This window comes from Hemicordylus capensis, chromosome 4 (assembly GCF_027244095.1).
Source record: "Hemicordylus capensis ecotype Gifberg chromosome 4, rHemCap1.1.pri, whole genome shotgun sequence".
In the NCBI taxonomy this organism is placed as follows: Eukaryota; Metazoa; Chordata; class Lepidosauria; order Squamata; family Cordylidae; genus Hemicordylus; species Hemicordylus capensis.
In genome coordinates, this window is record NC_069660.1 from 237,114,517 (window position 1) to 237,130,270 (window position 15,754).

Sequence of the window (15,754 nt, forward strand, 5' to 3'; positions counted from 1 at the left end):
CTGCATATTTGTTCTGCATTAAATAACAGTGAGGCAGGAATATGACCTGGTGATGCTGCTGAAGTCTATCTATGTCCCTCTGAGAAGCACATGCATGGATAAGCTCTCCAGTGCTACAGCTCTAAAGCAAAGGAATGTGGGGGGCTCTCCACTGTCTCTCCCCCACCCCCACTTTGTAAGGCAGCTCAGATCTAGCGACAGCTGAAGGAGACAAGGGCTAAGAGGAAGCATGTCCTTGAGGACTTCCCTCTCCCTTTTAGGAAACTGACAGCACTTGCCATAATTTAGAAGCAAAAAATGGTGAAATTAGCATAAGAAGCTAATAGATTGGAAAGACTATTGACTAGGAGTGACCACTGTGAACATATGATGCCACTATTGAAAGAGGTTCACTGGCTAACAGTTTATGGACTCAATTCAAGGTGCTGGTTTTGGCCTTTAAATCTCTAAATGGTCTGGGACTGGAGCATCTGAAAGACCGCCTTCTTTCACAAGAAGCTGCCCCACAAGATTGTTGTTTGAGGCCCTTCTCTGCATTCCTCAGTTTCCTGCAATTTGTTTGGTGGCTACTGGAGAGCTTTGATCACAGTGGTGGCTCTTCAACAGTGGAATTCCCTTCCTAGGGATGTCTTTCTGGTGCCTTTGTTGATGTGGTATATAAGTATTCGTAGTAGTAGTAATACTAGCCCAACCCCGCACAGAGCATGTGTGCGCTCTTTGGGGCCGGCTGTTCCCCCCTCATCCTCCCTCCTGCCCCGGTCTCTCTTGCCCTCCCCCACTTCCATTCCTCTCCTTCCTCACCACCACCTGAAAAGAGCATCTCCAAGTGGGCGGCCAAAAAGGGCCCCGCCACCGCCGTTCTTCCTCCCAGGTGGCAAACAGGGAAGTCCCGCCGCTTGTTTCCCTTCCACCCCAGCTTCCAATGGGCGTCGCACATTCAGCCCCACTCCCTTCCCCCCAAGCCCTCCCCCCCAGCTTCTTCCCCAGTCTCAGGTCACAATGCCCGCCCGCCTGCTTCTCCCCCCCATTCCTCTAGGCCGCTCACCCCCCCACTCCCTGCACACGGTTTCTGCTGCCATCTCCTGACACCCGCCTTCTCACTGCGGCTGCCAGCCACAGCGTCACCTGGGCCTGCTGCCCCCTTTGCGCCGCCTCCTCACAGCAGCCATCGCCGGCCGCTGCCATCGCCTCCCCGCCACCGCGGCCTCCGCCTCCCCGCTCCGGCTGGGCCCGCCACCTCCACCCCCCCCCATGACTGGGCCTGCCGCCTCCCCAACACGTCCGGGCCCGCCACCACCACCTTGCCTGCCTCTCCTCGCTGCCATTAGTTTTCAGTCTGGTGAACATCAGCCAACCGGCATCCAGCCAATCAGGTGCCTCCCTCACCAGCACGCATAGCCTTGCCACATCCCCACGCATGGCTGGTGGCTGGCTAAAAGAATTAAGTATAACTAGCCAACCCCTGCACAGAGCATCTGTGCGCTCTTTGGAGCCGGCTACCTCTCCTGCCCCCCTTCTGTCCCAGTCTCTGGCCGGGCCCAGGCTGCTGGCCGAGTGCTGCCGTGCCTCCACGGCTGGGCCGAGCGCCGCCTCCGTGGCCTGGCCCTCCACTTCACCACCGCGGCCGGGCAGCCGCTGTCTCACCTCCATGGCCGCCCAGCCAGCTAATTCTCCTGGGTGCGCCTCAGCCAATCAGGCGCCTCCACCGCCCAGCCAATCAGCTGGGCGCCAGGATGCACATTCTAAGGCACACCCAGGAGAAATAATAATATAGATGATCTTTAGGTCACCAAGCGAAGTCTGTTTTCTCAGGGGATTTGAATGATATTTGATTGTCTTTAAAAGCAGAGAGAAACCAAGATAAACTCAGATACCCATTTCACAGTTTTTCACACGATGGTGTTTGGCTGATATCCAGTCTAACTCTGCACACTGATGTAATGAACAAAGATGAACACATGCAATAAGGTCACATAGTTGAATGGATGATCAAAGTTGCTCAGTCTCTTGCACTCTTGGTCTACTTGCACAATAAGGATAGCAGATAGCTTCGTATCATTCTGTGCAACATATATGGATGGAAGAAGAAGTTTCACAGCAGGAGCCATGCTGCTTGCACAAGCACGCCCTGTTACACTTGTGAGACACTAGTCTGGAACACAAGCTTCCAACTTAGCAGAATTAGCATCCTTACACTAATGGAACAAGTTTGCACTTGAGCAGTGTTAGTATGGATATCATTCATTGTTGTTACTGCTGCTTTCTATTTATCTTTTGTTTTTTAGCCTGCTTTGCAGCAGGTTTATATGAGATCACCTGGCATTCCATGTGTGTGTTCATCCATGTGTCCATGTGTGTGTCCCCCTGCCCGCAACTTTGCAATGACTGGACCAATATGAACCAAATCAAGTACTGCTGTGGGGACATATAGGGACATCTCAATGGCATTTGTGATGATGTCATCCACCCGCATTCAAGAGGGCAGATATATAAACGTTTAAGCCGCAAGTGGGCTAACTTGCAGAGCGCCTAATCGATTTGAATCAAAATTGCTACAGCTGTAGGGACACAAGGGGACGGTTTAAGGGCATAGTTTGTGATGATGGTGATGATGATTCAAGATGGTGGATGCATGAATGAGGCGCAAGTGGGCTAACCTGTTAACTGCCTAACTGATTTGGACCCAACTGAGTACAGTTGTCGGGATTGTGGAAGGAAAGTAGGCAGATTAGTAAAACAACTTGTTCACTGTTTACTAATATGTATAGCTATATGGAAAAATTGGGCTAAAATTCTGTTTTAGGTCGAACAAACATCTGTTTACATATGACATAAAAATGAAAGAAGGTTGACATACATTTAAAACTGCATTTCTGTCTTTTACACATACATACCAACAGCGTGAGAGCCTAAAAAATTCTTTAAGTGACAGCTGTGAATTTGATATATGTCCATATAAACGAGGGCTGAATAACTTGGCTATCCTACAGATGTTGACTTACAGCTCCCATAATCTGTGACTACTGGCCCTGTGGCTTGGGATTATGGAAGCTGTAGTCCAAAAACAGCTGGAGGGCCAATGTTGTGCAGTCCTGGTATAGGACTGTCTCATAAAAGTATAAGGAGATTCTACATGGAGTTAGGCATGCCTAAGCCCATTGATTTCAATGGCTTTAGGGGTACCTATGCCTAGGATAGTGCTATAAGAATACTTAACTTGCCCTAGACTGTACATATTAACATTTCTATTTTATACGTGGATCATTAATTTAGTTTCTAGTTCAGAAACTGACTAAAAAGTATATTCTTAAATATAGTTCAAATTTCCCAACAGCTGCTGCTCACATCCCTATACCTAACAAATAATTCTGTTAAAAAGTTACAAGCTAGCTGTTCTGAGCTACTTTTAGAAGCGTATTTTAAATAGCTAAAGATAATGCTGCACCAATTTGTTTGTACACCTAAAATTCTTCAGTTTTCAGATGACCTTGGCAGACAGTTCAAACCTTATGGTTGTTAGGGTTCTGTCCCTCCCCTTGTCTCTGACCCCTGCACAAGATCAAGGACAATCCCCTATTTTCTTTTCCAGTTTCAATTTTGTAGCTGGAAAGGGTGCATCTATGACAGTCTGGCCCTACATTTCCCAGGTGCTGTGTGGACAGCTTGGCATTGAAGATGCAGAGCCAGTGAGGGGAATGAAGGCCTGGCAATTTGGCCTTGCACTATTCACATCTCCAAGGGCCTCGGAAATTCAGCAGCCAAGGAAACCTCTACGACCTTCTGCAGCTGTAGAGTAAGTGGGATTGCTGGAGGCTTGATGGCTTGGCCCTGCTGCCCAGGTGATCTGAGTGCATTGGCAACGCAGGAGCTGAAGAAGCTACCATTCTCTCCACTGCAGAACTGGCAAGAGCTTTTTGGCTTGGCCCTGTGCTAACAAGGTACCCTGGGCATATGGGATACATAGCAACTAAACTAGGACTTGACAAAACCCGGGTGTCAGGGAGTCATGGCACACAGAAATTTAACTGTGGAACCTAGACTAGGATATTCAGAGACCGAATTATTTAATAAAATTTTCATTTGTCCCGGGCAGCCCTGTTTCTTTTCTAAATATGATACTTGTAAATGAATAAAGGGAAGCACAATATTCTGTCCCTACCCACAAATGTCCATCAATAAGTCTGGTAATTTTGCCAAGTGTCCATTGGCTCCCAAATTTTTAGGCTGGTTCCTAGATGCAAAGAAAATTTGTCAAAGCCTGAGCTAAACAGCTCCAGAGTTTCACCAGTTCTGGTGCTGTGGAGAAGACAGGGACCTCTGAGCATCCATGGGGCTTCCCTTGACCCCTCTACAGCTCTACTGTGGCTGTCATCAGAGGGTAGCAGCCCACTCACCATGGTAATTGTAGCAAGCAAAAATGTGGAAGCCTGCACACAATATTCAAATATTTTAAGCTCAATCTTTTACAAGTAGAATCTTACATAACAGACATTATGCTTGTTCACAGCTAATAGCATAATATGTCCTTAATATGTTCACTCTGCCTCACAAAGGGCAAAACAACCATCAATACAAGATTAAAAATGGCACAAGTCAATTCCTGTTAACTTTTAAAATGTCAATCACCACCCTATCCCAAAGCCCTATTTAAACAGTAGTGCTCCTACTTTCACCACCAGTCTTTCTGCGAACACTGAATGACATCCTGACTAGATTTCTCAATATTATTACTCAGGGAATAATCTAAACGACTACTGAATTTCAGTAGGATTTCATCTAGTAAATTTAGTCAGGATGTTAGCCACTGTCCTTAATTATACGAAGCGAATAATTAACATTTCTTCTCTAACTAGTCCAGAATGCAATGCATACACACATCCATTTATTAGTGTGTATGTGTGTGTGTGTGTATGTATGTGTATATCTATCTATCTATCTCCAAGGCTAACAAGCAAAGAAACACAATAATAGAACTATTCTGTAAGGCACTCCATTTTTCTCATTATAGCTAGTAAAATTATTAGAAATTATTCCAACATCTTCACAAATCTATGTAAAAATTATTAGGAGGAACCCTAATACAGGACAATCTGAGAGCAAATACTTGTCTCAAAAAACCACTACACAAAACTAAACACATAGAATTAGGTACATCTGTTAACTATATATTAAGAAGCTTTAACAAACAAACATAAATATATTTCCATTACAGATGCTGGAATTAATACAATTAAATCTTTTTAGGTTAAAGCAGAAATGATATATATGCTTGCTAATTTGATCAATATAACTTCAAAGCTGGGGCCTGTAACAATATGAATGTTTTAATACTTATTTACGATGTATAAATATATCTGAACCCACATTTAATAAATTTTTGCCTTGGATTAACAGGAGCTTGTGCTTTAATTGATAATCTCTGCAATCCAATCCTTAACATATTTAAACAAAATCACATTGACTGCAATAGGATATACTTCTAAGTAAGTTTGTTTAGGATTATAGCCTTAGTCAGTACTGGCATAATCTGTCCACATGTAGATTATTCCGAAAGATTTAGTAGAGCCAGGATTTCCCCCTCCACACATATTCAGGCAGTACAGCTGTACATTTAGAGGAATAAGAGGAATTTGTACACATTCCATACTACCATCTAACCCTACCCTCTCCATGCCTTGCAAGTTACATGTGTAGCTGCGGAGTGGGGGCAAAGACCCAATGAGTCCTGTTGGAATGCTCCCTATGTGGGTGCTGCATCTGGAGCGCAAGTGGACTGTGCCCAATAGATGTATATATTTTAAAATATGTTCAGAACTGAAAAATTAACAGACTCAAATCAACTTCACTGCCATTACAATGCAGATTAGCAAAACTCTTACATGAAGATTTGTTCAGAAAAAGATCCTAATTAAATCATAGCAGACTACGTTCCAGATCAATAACCTTTATTTACAGTTAATAAACATTCTGGAACACGAATGCAATTATTTGCAGATCAACCCACTCATTTCAGATGGCAATATTCCACTTATCAACTGCCACAAAGCACAAATTATTGAAATTTATGGACATATTTGTAATTATTTTTTCAATGAACAAAATACTAAGTCACAAGGAAACACCATTTTCACCTGTACTTGCCATTTCGGATCTCTTCCTCAAAAAATCAGTTACTACCATGCTCATATCAAATTTATATTGGCCAGTACCCCAAGAGCTACTTTAGGTGAGTCAAAGAACTTGCATGTGCATGATGGGATTTTGAGTTTTTTCTTTGAACAGCAAATTGCCATGCTATTATTACAAACTTCTTTTTAAGCTTCCCTTATTGTATTTTCAAAGTTTTGCCATATGGATTGGGAGACTTCATATGAAAGTCTAAAAAATTTAACTGCAAGAATCTAACTGTAAGAATTGTATTCTTTGGATCCTGGCCACTAACATCAGATTTGGTACTCAAAACAGACTTTTTAATCAATAACTTTAAAAAACCCACTAGCTTCACTCAGGAAAAGCAATACTGCAATTGGATGTGGAATCACAACTAAGCAAACCTAACTCCAATGAGACTTACACATACATAACACCAGAGAACTGCAGCACAAGCAGACATGCTTTTTTCCCCATGAACAAACATAATTTCATCTGTACAAATTTATTTAATATTAATATATCAAATTCAATCTACCATAGATCATTTCATTTAAAAGCAAGAGGACATAGTCTAAGCCTTTGCTCTTTTCATAGGGAAGTAAGATCAACCTTGATTTGCTAGCTTGGCCTTCTTGTAGAAAAAAAACCTTGTTCACTTTAAAAACAGATTTTTTAAAAAAAATATTCAACTTTTTGTGAACTTGATAAAGTATTATCTTTGTTTGATGTGAAGAAGATAACTGCATTTATTTACTGTCATTCATAAAGCCTTATTGGAAATAGATTAACAAATAACTTCCTGTCCTGTGGGCCTGAATCACATTTTAAAGAATGGATGAAGCAACTGTTGAGCCTTCTGCAGGAGGCAAATCACAGTATGCCTTACTATGCAAGAATGTTGTATCAAAGTCCCTCAGTGATGATTTTACCTTTTTCTTTTCTTTTTTAAAGAGTGAAGAGGCCCCTTGGACCTAGTTTCCAACATGATGCAACTAAAAGTTAAGTAGCAGATACTAAAATTTAAATAATATTGAAAGCATACAGAGTTCAATATGAGATCCTATTTCAAGAAGTTCATTATTTTTAATCACTTCTAACAAATGAGAGAGCAATCAAGTTGTATGTGGGTGTAATGTTCAGGCACAGCTATCTGAACAATAGTATTTGATACAAATTTATAATTACACAAAAGTAATATAAAAAAACAAATCTTGAATGTTAAAAATGAACTTCTTTTTTGAACTTTCTTCTTTTTACATGAGTATTAGAAATATGATTAAAGGAATAGTTATCTCTCTAACCCTTTCCACCTGACACAGAATAATCAGGAGATGCTCTATTTCAAATCGACAACATGGATGATGGGGGGGGGCGCAGATCCCTTCATATTAATAACAGGTAACACTTCCAGGCCTCACAATGATTGTAAACATTGTGATATATTGTTCTGTTTACAATTATTGTGAAACTGGAAAGGTTTTGTTTGTTTGCTGTCATTAATATAGGAAGGTTGTTGTTTTTTTTAATATGTAAGGAAATGCTAGATACCCAATTTAGTTTTCCATAAGCAAAAATTAACATTTAACATATTAAAATAATCCAATGCAAAACTCAGGATTAGAAAACTAACCTCCTAATGTATTTTTAAATTGGCTACAAATGAATAACCACTATCATTACCCATTGGTGTTTTCCTCTTCTAACCATTCACAGAGGAACATAGCAAAGTGCACAAACAAGAGAAAAACACTTTGATGATATTCCCAACACTGTGATGATGTTATTGAACAATAAATATTTTATCTATAGAAGGACGATTATCAACAAAATACTTTATCTGACCATCACATAAACCTGTCAACATGAAAAAAAACAAGTCATCATAAAAATGGTCAGGTAATCTAAAAATGGCACATATTACATTATATATGCATACTGGTTTTCACTAATATCCTGCACCAAACAGTCCTTATAGAAAACTGCTGTAATTTTTTTTAAAGGGACAATACTGAAATTCCACACAGCTTTTGTCTGTTTTTCTATATAATCTTCCATTTAAATATATGCAAGAACAGAAAATGCAGCACTATAAATGCTACACAGTACCAAACAGAGGAATTCAGTAGTAAGGTCAATGATTAAAAAAACTAATCACAAGGCTTTAGCTTTATAATGGTAAACAAGTAATTCTAGCTTTTTAAAAATTGTAATGGGGAGAGAAAAGGAAGAGACTCTTACCTGGGTGTAGTCAAAGTCAGAAAGTGGGGCTATGCTCTTGATGTAGTCCGCTCGGAACTGGTTTTCTTGGTTGGCCAAAGGAACTGGAGGTATTAAAGTGCTCATCGCTGAAACTATAGTCTAGAATAAGAAAAACACAGGAACAGACATAGTAATGTGGATAAACTGCAAACACAGGATTACTAGAAGATTTCATTCTTATCAGAAAAAGTATTTCTTTCTCTGCATGTACAATCCTAATCACCAAATATACACAATTTAAGAATAAAAATGTATTCTTACCACAATTGCATCTTTTACATTTTTCCGAATATCCAGAATTTTCTGTTTCTTTTCTCTATAGTGAAACAAACAAAAAAGTCACAGTCAATTGACCCATGTTGTTTTAACAAGTTTCAGTGGCTGATATCCTGACTAAGTTACTCATGGAAATCCTATTGCAATTAGAGTAGACCTTTAGAGTAACTCCTATTGAGTAATGTACTACTGAATAATATTGAGTACTACTGGATGTCAGACTAAGTTTGTTTATCTGCTCTTCAGATCCTGACACTCAATAGAAATAAAATTGTATTCCTAACATACATAACTCCTCGTGATTAAACCTGTATTATACAAGTTTTGTTTTTAAACATTTATATCACATGACACTATAATATTTATAGTACCATGTGATATATATGTGTCATATTCAACAGTCAAATGAGTATTTTTAAAGGTTTTTGGGAAATGGGGACTATGTAATCCGCTCAATTGTACTGCAAATGGAATTCAGATCTAGATGTTTTAACATATCCAATCAAAAATAGCTATATTATTACACTGCATTTACTAAATTCTAAAATGATTTTTGATACACATTATAGTCCAAGAACACTTTAAAAAACTATATTCCTGTTACATTGGTTTCTTTTTTTAAATCAACTTGAAAAACAGGACAACTTCATATATATGCATGGATTCACGTATATCTTTAACCTTACATACATAGATAATATTTAGTTATTTGCTGTTGTAAGAAGTAGTCGCCATGTTGTTGCTACACAAGGGCCTATTAAACACTGCAGTAGCAACAGTGTAAAATACAGTAAGAAGACCAGACCAGGAGAGGGAATATACAGATTCATGCTTCTCTTAATATACTCTAGCAATAATTTCCAGGGTTTGGTGGTGGTGGGATAAACCACCAAAGGCTGAGAACCACTACTGTCCTCCAGTCTCCAGCTTTAAATATATGTGCTTTTTAAAGACCTCTCCCCAAAGTAACAGTAATTCTTACTCTGAATTAAATCCATTTACATGCAAGATCCTCATTTGCTTGACAATAGTGCTTTTTCCTGACTCACCAGCTCCTGGGGGGAAAAGAAAGAAAAATGTGTGATGCATATATTTGAGAGAGGTGGAAACAGGGAACACAGGTTGAAAGCATCTCTCTTCTCCCCAAACCAACATACACATATCTAGGCGAATCTGTGCATTTTACACATACTGCTTAATAAAACAGGGTCTGCATTCCTTCCTTCTCATATTCTCTTGCACACAAATAGCATAGCTTCTCTATTACATGCCTGCCATGGGAAACTGAACTGCACCACTGCACCCTAATCTCCCTCCCCCACCAAAAAGCCGTTTTTCCTTACCCAGCAGAAGCAAACGGTGTGTGGCTTTATAAGCCAGTCGCTCTTTCTGCAACTGCTTCTCTATTTTTTTGTTGGCTTCTCGCTGTGCTTTCTCATCAATACGCTGATCCTCCGTTTTGCTGTTGCCCAAACACCCCATTGCTGTCACTTAGGATGGATGACAGGTTGCACTATGTATGTATAGGTCTATCCAGAGCAATAATTTTAACAGAAGATATTTATATCCCTGTGGTGGTATCCCTCCTCTTTCTTCCCCACCAGTTGTTCAAATAAAATGGTCTCTGGTCGTTTTCTGATTACAGTTGCTTTTTTTTTTTCCTCCCCCAAAGAGATGCAAAGAGCTTCCGGAAGAGGTAAGTGTTTTCAAACAGAACAAAAATCTGTACAAAACGCCAAACACACAGTGAAAAGAAAGAAGGGCTCCTCTCCTCCTGGAAACAAGCCTAATGCTGCCTTCCTCTCTCCACCACGCGCGCGCGCACGCACACACAAACACACACACACACACACACTTACAATCCCTATATTTCTCTGTAAAGGTCTATTTTTGTCTTTCTAACTCAGCACTGCCTCTTTCTGTGAGACCAGGAAGCAGTAGAAATACAAATGCTGCAGAAGTGAAGATAGAGGAGGAGGGAGGGAAGGAAGCGAGCTGGATTCTATGAGCTATGCTAATTCCTGATGACTTAACGATAAATCCTTGAACAGGGGTCCTGAAGTGTGAAAGAGGGAAACAGGAGAGTCTGGTTGAACCTACAGATTTTTTTAAAAAAAAAATCAATTCTGCATCTTAGTGAATCATAGATATGGCTACGGAGAAAGGTGGATTGGTATATAGATTCCATTTTGATGCAGAGTCTTCAAATTCTAATGCACAGACCTAATAGGAATAGGAAAAAACAATTGTCTGCTTAAACGTGATAGGATACAAATAAGCTGCTGTGGCAGAATTCATTTACGGCCCCTTTTTCAAAGACCATTTTCAGAGACCGGGGGGGGGGGGGCTGCAAAAGTACAGTAAGCAAGAAATCCAGCATAGCTTAAATCATTTTACATTTTTAGACCCCAACGTCTTTGAAAACAGTCCTTGTAGGAACATGGATTCTGCTACAGGAGCTTACTGTATCCTCTCCTGCTTATCCTATTTCCCCCTGTTCTCATTAGATGAATGGTGTTGGAGGCTAGCACATCCAAAAGGAGCAAAATCTACCAGATTTCGGAGCCACCTCATTAAACTCACTTAAACTAATCATCAACTATAAGTGCATTATAACTGACCACTATGTCATCCAGGGAACCATTTCCCATCATTTCTAGTTTCCATAATCAAAGTGACAATTAAAATGATTTGCAAAACCATCTTAAGGATAATTAATTCCATCAATATCATTTTTCTAATTTGCATTTACAAATAAATGGTAGATTTTTAAAAACACAGATAGTACTGAAAGTTGTAAGCCCATCTTTTCAATTTTTGAGCATAGGAATAATAGTAATGGGATCAATAATCAGAGATAAAGGAGATCATTCACTGTATATAGACAACATCTGCAATCTTAAGAAGGTAAGCACTTTATAACTTGCTTCAGGTTATTGAGAAATATTTCCAAGATTATACCAACATATTTCCAACACTGATTAGCATATTGGTTAGAGTGTTGGACTAGGACCGGGAAGACCCTAGTTCAAATCCCCATTCAGCCATGAAACGTACTGGGTGACTCTGGGTCAGTGATGTATCGCTCAGCCTAACCTACCGCACAGGGTTGTTGTGAGGATAAAAATAAAAATAACCATGTACACTGCTTTGAGCTCTTGGAGGAAGAGTGGGATATAAGTGGGATATAAATAAATAAGTTGAGACATAACATTTGCTTTTCACCTGCTCTTAGCCCTAAATCCATGCTGTACAGCCAGAGCAAGTAAATTTCACAGCAGTTAATGCAACTTTACTAGATATTCTCAGAAAATAGAACATGCACATCAGCTACTTGCATCTTGTGTATCTGCATTACCCTTTCCCTCTCACCTTTAACTAATGCCAAAGTCTACAGCTTAAATAAAGGAGATTGCATAGCACCAAGAGTATAGTCATTGTTGGAACTGGTAGCATACATTTTGATTCATGTGAAATGGCAAGACTAGGATGAAAACTGTAAACACTAAGAAAGATTACACTACAATTCAGACTTTTTAAAATGTGGATAGTCAAGTATTTCTATTATAAAGTTACACTAGGAATCACACTTATAATAAACATCTTATTGATGTAAGTGTGAGGATGCGAAGGGATTAGGGATGTGTGCAAAATGGATTTTGCGTTCTGTTTCAAGCTCAAAACAAAACACAAAACAGCTGAAACGTTCAGTCAAAACAGCAGTCGAGCTGGCTGTTTTGACAGAACAAACTCAAAACGTTTCGAGTGTTTCAGCCATAGGGAACAATGAGGAATGAAATGCCCCACTGTTCCCCATGGGGAGCTCCTAGGGTCACCAAAGTGGGTTGGGTGGGAGGAATATGTATATTTAAATTGAAGTGGATTGGAGAAATTGTTGGTTTTTAATATATTTTTTAAAATTTTAAAAACCCATCCAAAAAGTCCCATGTGGCTTGTTTCACAGCAGAAAATTAAAAAAAACACCTGGAACTATATAATATATTTTTTATAAATGTACTATGTTCAAGTTGATTTGCAACCCAAAAGCCCTGAGAGAGAATTGTGAAGCATGTGTTTTTCTTTTTATTTCTTTAGAAATGCACTAAAGAAGTTAGTTGACGAATTTTCTTTTTATTTCTTTAGAAATGCACTAAAGAAGCTGGTTGGACATGTCCAAAAACCTCACTCATACTATTTACACTGTATGTCATCAATCAGTATGATTCTGTAATGATATGAAATGTTAAGCAGGCCCGGCAATGCTGATTTGCCTACAGCCCCGTACCCGCCTAGGGACGGCCCAGGTTAGCACCCATCATGCTCTACCACACAACCCATTTTGGTGTCCCTAGAAGTTATCCATAGGGAACAATGGGCTGTTTCTAGTTCCCCATTGTTTCCTATGGCTGGAACAAGCTGCACTCACAGAGTGCACACACATAAGTTTTGCATTGCAATTAGCAGCACATTTTGCAATCCTGCCTTGAAAAACACTGCAGAAGCACACAGTAAAAGGAATCTGTCCCTCCCAAAACACATTTCAACAACACACATTTCAAACACAGTCCAAAAATGACCAAGAAAGAATCACTGACCCAGAATTAGAGTTGCCATGCCTCCTGGAATTTTGGGTTTCATCTGGATTTTAAGCATCTCACTCAGATTGCTTAGCCCACCCAGATTCGCCTGGATTTCAGCTTTTGCTTTTGTTGGGGGTTTTTAAGCGAAGCTCTAGGCCTTGTAGAAGCGGAGTTATGGAGCAAAACGTGCAGTCACTATTCTGCTCAAAAATTATTTTCAAGCCAAAATTACATAATATGGAAATTAGGCACCCGGATTTGGAAATCCAGAATATGGCAACCCTTCCCAGAATCCATTGCCAGCCACAGTGCCTGTGCTGCAGTAACATCACCAGCACAAGTTGCTCTCTCTCACACACAATTATGACTCCTTACATTACTTCCTAGCGCTGCAACAACTGCCACAGCAGCACTCTTACTTAGCAGCAAGCATAGCCTTAAGCTCAAGTAGAGCAACTTCAGCCATATATTGACTAAGTACACCTTGCAATGCAGATTGCAGAGCAGACACACAAGTTAGTCTCAAGGCCAGACATGGAACTCATCAATCAGCAGGAAATATTACACATACAGAGAGCTGCCACTATCCATTTCTCACCACAACACTATCTCACAAACAAACTAAACGACAACTCAAGAAAGGCATAATCAAACTTCCTTTCCTCCTGTCCTGATGCTTCCTCTTCTTAAAGAGAGGCACAGTATAAGGGCTCTCACTCTCTCTGTATCTCAGTCCTTTTGAATACATTTTGAATTTTGAAATTGTCTCCTTTTCTGTTCCCCCAACCCTCATTCCCCCCAGCCAATGGGGACACAGTTGCCCATTACAACTTGTTATCATATTTGATCCTAATTTTTGAGAAGTTTCCTCTTCTGAAGTCCAAAGCATCCATGTTGGATGTGCTAGGTAAGTTTCCACTCACATATATGCTGAACTGGATTTCAGTACAGTCACTGTTCCCCAATGGTTCGATGACACTGACATCTCAGACCACCAAGTCTTTAGCACCACTCAGGATTAAGTCCAAGGTCACCTTCTCTCTGGTTGGTTCCAAAACCAAATGCTCTAAGGCACAGACATTTTGCATATCTAGGAATTTGGCCCGCATATGACTTTACCCAGTCTATGGGAGGGCAATTGAAGTCACCCATTATTACAGCTCTGCCTCTCTTTGACACATCCCTGATTTCCTTCTCCAACTCTAGGTCACCCTCAGCATGGTGATCAGAAAGATGATAGCATGTCCCTACTAATTCATTTCCTTTCAGGCCTTGTAATCAGACCCAAAATCTTCCTGTGGAAGGCTCTGGTCTTCCCAATTTTTCTATATTATTAGATTCTGTCCCTTCTTTAACATACAGTGCTACTCCACCCCATCCCTCCCTACCTGTCCTTTCTATAGAGTTTATAATAACAGTGTCCCACTAATTCTCACCATTCCTCCATGTTTCCATTATGCCTACTATACCTATGTTTTCATCAGCAAGCAAGCACTTCAGCTTGCCCAACTTCACTTGGAGGCTTCCAACATTGGCATATAAACATCTATATGTGGAGTTCCGTGTGTGTGTGTGTGTGTGTGTGTGTGTGTTTGTGACGGCGTGCTATCCCCCTTATGGCCATTTGACGTCTCTGACCTGTTTGTTTTTGCCTGCTAATAATCTTATTTATTATTTGATCCACATGACCATTAGAAGGTAGGTTGGAGTGCTCTTACCCCATTAGTACTACATGACCAGAACCTCTGTTTGGGTCAGCAAACCTAGGAAACACATGATCAGGGTCAAGCAATAAGGTTTTTTGTCCACCAGTCTGACAAAAAATTAACTCACCAGGTGGTTCCTCAAGCTATGTTGGTACATTACTCATCATGATTTTATTTGCTCATCAGGCATCTTTTTCACTTGTCACAGGAAAGTAGACTAGTGGATTTCCTGAGCCCTGCAGATGATTAAGCCAGGTGTGGTGTCCATTGTTGAAATTGGGAGCGGAAAGTCCTCTGAGGCCTCCATGCCTTACCAGAATGCTTTGTGCTTCCAGAAGTCTGGAAAGCCTCATGATGTCTGTAGCTGGCCTCTGCTTGGACAAAGGACGAGCACGCAGACCTACCCTCCTAAAGCTGGTTAGGTTACAGTGTGCTTTGAAGAGTGGCATGTCCATGGCTGGCAGCCCCTGTAGCCACCTAGAGCCTTCAGAGTCAGGTGGCTAAATAAATAAATAAATAAATAAATGAATGAATGAATGAATGAATGAATGAATGAATGAATGAATGCTACAGCTCTCTATTGTTTCCATGCCTACTGGGTCCCAGTAACTGGATAGAAGAGGTGAGGGGGTTCACACAACCAGAGAATCAAGGTAGGAGAGCTCTCTTCCAAATGCTTTGAAACTGGAACTCAGTAGTTCCAGTTTAGAGATAGCAGTTTCCAACTCTGAAAGACATTTTTCCCCCTAGACTCATCTCTTCTTGATTCTTCCATTTATA

At 40.4% G+C, this 15,754-nt stretch overlaps 1 protein-coding gene across 6 annotated transcripts in view; it reads right to left on the bottom strand.

Annotated features, from left to right (window-relative positions):
* Positions 1-15,754, bottom strand: part of GNAL (G protein subunit alpha L) — a 227,474-nt gene that overhangs the window by 154,297 nt on the left and 57,423 nt on the right. For 2 of the 6 annotated variants that reach the window (XM_053248741.1, XM_053248746.1), the window contains exons 2-4: positions 9,671-9,743; positions 8,674-8,728; positions 8,392-8,511 (exon numbers count right to left, since the gene is read on the bottom strand). In XM_053248741.1, coding sequence (XP_053104716.1) covers positions 8,392-8,511; positions 8,674-8,728; positions 9,671-9,743 — 248 coding nt within the window. The other 4 variants (XM_053248742.1, XM_053248743.1, XM_053248744.1 and 1 more) reach the window with 4 other exon arrangements.